Source organism: Arachis duranensis, chromosome 7 (assembly GCF_000817695.3).
Source record: "Arachis duranensis cultivar V14167 chromosome 7, aradu.V14167.gnm2.J7QH, whole genome shotgun sequence".
In the NCBI taxonomy this organism is placed as follows: Eukaryota; Viridiplantae; Streptophyta; class Magnoliopsida; order Fabales; family Fabaceae; genus Arachis; species Arachis duranensis.
Genome location: NC_029778.3, coordinates 77648217 through 77653731, shown reverse-complemented (window position 1 = coordinate 77653731; position 5515 = coordinate 77648217). Strand labels below are relative to the sequence as shown.

General features: G+C 30.4%; 1 protein-coding gene across 1 annotated transcript in view; it reads right to left on the bottom strand.

The window, feature by feature from the left end:
- The window catches only part of LOC107459523 (homeobox-leucine zipper protein GLABRA 2), an 8640-nt gene extending 3397 nt beyond the window's left edge, over nucleotides 1–5243 (bottom strand). Inside the window, exons 1-5 of the mRNA XM_052251661.1 lie at nucleotides 4977–5243; nucleotides 4575–4882; nucleotides 3669–3786; nucleotides 2241–2864; nucleotides 1459–1560 (exon numbers count right to left, since the gene is read on the bottom strand). Coding sequence (XP_052107621.1) covers nucleotides 1459–1560; nucleotides 2241–2864; nucleotides 3669–3786; nucleotides 4575–4882; nucleotides 4977–5165 — 1341 coding nt within the window. The 5' untranslated portion in view covers nucleotides 5166–5243. The remainder of the gene's footprint in view (nucleotides 1–1458; nucleotides 1561–2240; nucleotides 2865–3668; nucleotides 3787–4574; nucleotides 4883–4976) is intronic.
- Between the last annotated feature and the right edge of the window lie 272 nt (nucleotides 5244–5515).

The window sequence follows — 5515 nt, the reverse complement described above, 5'->3', positions numbered from 1 at the left end:
TATATATATATGTATGTGTGTATATATATATATATATGCATGTGTGTGTGCACAAAAATTAATTTCACAGATTTATGTATAATGTATGATACACAGTTAAATCTTAGTGGCTTTAATTAGTTAGTATGTACTTAATTCCGTGGAGTAGGAAAGTCTCATTATTATTTGTCCACATGTTTGTTTGTTTGTTAGGGCTTCATTTCATCATTATTGATATCATGCATGCTTTGTCTTCTCCATCTTTAACTATATTTTGCATAAAGGGATGAAACCATATGTAGGGTTACATGCTCCAGTGTTCTTGGCACTTGTCCCACGGCAATGTTTTTGTTTTATGTGTTTTTCTTTTTATTTTTTTTTAAGAAAACAAAATTAAAATAATAAAAATGATAAAATTTTGTTTTCTCATTTTACATCTCATTTTTTCATAAAATTCTGAAAATAAAAAATACTACAAATAATAAAATTTTAAATATGTTAAAATCATTTTCAAGAAAAAATGTTTGTTTCTCTTTTTTTTTTGTTATAATTGAAATATAAAAACAATTGTACAATAATAAATAGATAAATTATAAATAAATACATTGTCATTGTTATGTTAACTATGCTATGTATACATTAAAATTAATTATTAGTATAAAATATATATTAAAATATAAATATAAATTAAAAATAAATTAAATTATACTAATATTTTAATAATTTATTTTAATAATTAATTTTAGTGTACATATAATATTTTTGTTGCTATGTATGTATAGAAGAAGAAAGGTACACAGAGATATTCCAGCTGGAAGTGTTGGATGCAATAACTGATAAGATAAGGGTAAGTGCGAGAAATGGGGGCAAGAGTTACTACTAAATGAGTTAATGAGGTTCCAACTTTTGTATATTATCTTTAATTTGTAGGCCTTTATATGTCTTTAATCTTTATCAATACTTTGTGATATGTAAATGGAAAAAGTCACGAGCACTTGTCTTCCATATAGAAGATTATTATTAATAATAATCATAATAATGCATGGGTTAACTAAAGAAACATAATTTAAAGTTTTAAACAAGCAAACTCTTAATAAACACATGCAACTTTGATCAAACTTACAACTCTAGGGTTAAAACATGTCAATGGAACGAAATATATATAAATCTGATAGGTAGCGAGGAACGTAACATTCTTTCTCTCGTGTTTCTCGTGGTTGGACCACTTGGAAAAATCATGCTGAACTGTTGCTTTCTAATTGTCAAAAATGAAAGTAACCACGCAAGAGGAGGTTGATAATTAAAAATTATTAAATAGTTTAATATGTGTGTCTAAATTGAGATATAACGGGTTAAAATTCATATGAGTTTTCACCGAAAGTAATTATATTTGATAGAAGAAGTTTAATTGATTTCAGTGTGAGTAATAATTTAATCGCTAGATAATTATAATAATAATAAGCATCATTATTAGATTACCAGTTGCGCTGCACCATTCCTGTTAGAACCTTCTCCGTTGCATATAACATCCACAGTCGCCGCCTTAGATACTAAACATGGAAACATTTCCTTCCACTGATTCTGCAAAATAAACAACCACCATAATAATAATAATGAAAAAATGGTATTCGTACACTAAATTTAACAACTAAAATCAATTATCACTGCATTTGTATATAAATATATGTAATTTATTTTTAATATGTATTTATATGATTGATTTTGATAGCTAATTTTAGTATACACGTAGTATAGTTGAATAATAATGATATATAGAGTATATATTATGTGTATATAAATATGTTTAAAATTTTGTTTGTACACTAAAATCAACCACTAAAATCAATTACTAATGTATTTATATATAAATTTCTGTGTGATTTAATTTATTTTTAATGTATATTTATATTCTAAAACAAATTATAATTTGTATTCATAAAAAATATAGACGCTGACAAATATACTTATATAAGAATAAAACAATTATAACCACAGAAGATGGATTCTGTGTGTCAAGAGTATCTTAACAGACTAATTACGGTAACCAACGTCTGAGTACTCTTGACACACAGAAGTCATCTTCCATCGTTACCATTGTCGTTTTATTCTTATATGGGTAGCGTCTATATCTTTTGTGAGTATAAATTTAAATTTATTCTATATTCTAATATGTATTTTATATTAATAACTGATTTTTATGTCTAATTTTAATATACACGTAGCATAGTCGAAATATATTTTATATTTACATTATTACATACCGCATCTAAGAAAGTTTGGAGAAGGCGTGGGAGATCAACAAAGACAAGGGCAGTGTCTCTTGAAGCTTCAATAATGGATCTCTTTGATGATGAAGGAGTAGTGTTAGTGTTGTTTGATGAAGAATTTTGAAGGGATGAGAAGTGTTTGATGTACTCATCGTAGTTGAGTATCTCACGGCCAGTCTCAACACTACGAAGCCACAAGGGTTCCCCCATTGTTGCCATGGTTATGAGCTCCTCCATAGCCTTGTTCACTGTATCCATTATCCTTGACTTGTCAACTCCGAAGATTCCAGTGTAAAAGTCCAACGAGCTTCTATTCTCTTGCTCATGTCCACCAGCAGCACCAGAAGAACATGAAGGAGACGTTGATCCACCACCACCTGATCCACCGTATTTTCCTAAAGCTCCTCGAAGCTTCTCGATCTCAGCTTTGAGTTTGGCATTCTCAATGCGAAGCTGTTGTTCTTCAGTTGGAATGGCACCGTCTCTGGTACTAGTGGTTGCAACACCACAGTTGGGGCAACAAGCTTTGTTTATGGTCTCTCTCAACCCTTTGTTTTTCTCCTTTAGTTTCTCTATTTCCGTCTTCAACAATGAGTTTTCATGTCGCTCTTGTATTGCCTGGTGCAAAATTCAATTATCTACTTGTAAGTTAAGCCAATTACTCCATATCGATTTCTTTATATCTTTATGTAAAGATGATAATTCATACTATAGGTGTTTATATTTTATAATAATTCAATTATCATCGTGTAATTAATCATTGTAAATTGGGTTATGCTATGTAACTAATAATTTTTTTGAACAACATGAATAACTACTAATCAAATAAAAACACACTACACCTCTAAATTATTCACTTAAATCTTAATATTAGAATAATCATCCGTATAGCTAGTGAAATAAACATCCGATATATCTATTATTTATATTGTTTAATATTTTCATTATCTACCTATATTTTTTCTTGTAAATTATTCAAGTTTGTTAAAGAATTATTTTTAAGAAAGTCTAGGGGCAGCAACTTTATCAAATTTTGGTCAACATGTAACCAACAAAGAAGAGTGAAAGATGAAATCTCACATTAATTTCACACCATTAAAAATTTTATTGATGACTATTTAATGGCTATAAATCCTAAAAGTTGCTGGCTCCTAGCATTCCTTTAGCATTTTTATTTTGTTTAATAAAAAAATTATTCATACACAAACATCATTTATTAAAATTAACTACTAATATATTTGTGAATAAATATATGTATAATTTAATTTATTTTTAATATATATTTATATTTCAACCTATATCTTATTCTAACCACGAACTTTAATAAATATACACATAATATAGTTAATTTTAAGCGAATATAATTACATTTTGACTTTGTATTCACTCTTTTGAAAATAAAAGAACTAATTAGTTACATACCTTGATTTGGGTTCTGCGATTTTGGAACCAAAACTTGACTTGTCTTGGAGCAAGGCCTAGCTGCTTGCTAAGTTGTTGCCTCTGCTTTTCATCAGGATGTGGCGACTCTTTGAATAGCCTACATTATTATTATTATTAGCATATTCATATTCATATAGATATTATATATGCCGAGTGGTCCAACACTCTGAGTTTAATAGTGTGTCAGATGGAAGAAAAAGAAAAAAAAAATCTGATATGAGTTTTGTAATGCAAACAAGATACTAATTGATTAATCAAGTTCAAGCAAAGCGGTGGAAAGAGGAGGAAAAAGTTCTATATATATATACAAAGAGGCTGAATTAAGCTATCAAACAAAGGAAACGAGCAAAAGTTGTTCAAAATTATAAATAGACTTTAGCCTTTAACAATCATGCGTCCTTTTTGTAACCATATGATGATATCAATAACTTTTTTTTTTTCTTCTCATCATAATCGTGCCTAGCTAAGTAGTACGTACGGCCTAGCTAGCTAGCTACAAAGATATGTATATGCTGCTCTAAATTAATGTCTCCACTGGCAATGCAGGCATGCAAACAATTTAACTTAGTTTTGAAGGAAACGTTTCACTGGAAAATGGTAGTCATAATCCCTAATTAATTAATTAGTGATTACTTAATTAACAACACCTACCATGCATTGCACACACATACACATACACATGTTCATCATGATCCCTTTTAGCTGTTTCTTTTTGGTCAATAATAAAATATGATATTAATCTCTGTATGCATATATATGCATGTAGAAAGACAGAAGAGTCAAAAAGACCAAAAAGTGCATGCAACAAAATTGATATATTATAGTGTATATGCTTAATATTGATGATCCATTTGAGATATATGATATTATAATATATATACTAACGCTTCCATTTCTCTGATCTGCTCCGCGGTGTGCCTGTGATATTTCTTCCTCTTCTTCTTGTTCTTGTTCTTGTTATTGTTATTGTTATCATCACCGATAATATCTTCATCTTCATGCTCACCTTCTCCTTCAAAGTAGTCATCCTCCGATCTCGATCTAGTGGGGCCGGAGTTCTCGCTGCTAATATCCACCGTGTGACCGGCGCCTCCTCCTCCGCCGCTGCCTTCATCGCCATCCTCCACTTCCATGTTGGAGGTTGCAGCCTCTCCCTCCGCCGCCGCCACCCCAGCATGCCGAAATATGCCAGCCTTACAGTGAATAATCAAAGATCGAATAATAGAATTGAAACAAACATATATCTAATAATAATAATTGAAGAAGAAGAAGAAGAAGATTACTTACAAGGCTAAGGGAGAGAGCTGGGGAAGCGAAGAAGTCCTTGGCGTGAGAAGGGTGGTTGTTGTTGTTGTTGTTGGTGTTGGTGTTGGTGTTGGACATGTCCGCGGCCATTGAGAAGGTGGTTGTTGTTGTTGTTGGATGGTGTGGTGAGGAATGGGTATGTTTTTTAAGGAGCAAAAATGGTTCTATCATCTTCTTTCTACCTTCTCTCTATTTCTTTCTGTGCAGAGAGTGAGTGAGAGAGAGAGAGAGAGAGACGTAGGGAAATGAGCAGTTGAATTTATGGCTTCAACGGTTTGTTTAAGGAATCTTAAAGGAATGCCAGCTGACTCCATCTACTATATGGCTGCCTCTTCAAGCTCTTATTTTTCGGCTTAGCCTATTATATTTTACCTACGTTAAAATTAAGCACTAAATTTAATAAAAGAGTATTAAGAATTAATAATTTTTATAATTTGTAATTATTAAATAGTCATTAATAATATTTTTAATGATGTAAAATTTTATCTAATAATATAAAATTATTTATTTTTCTTTTACTA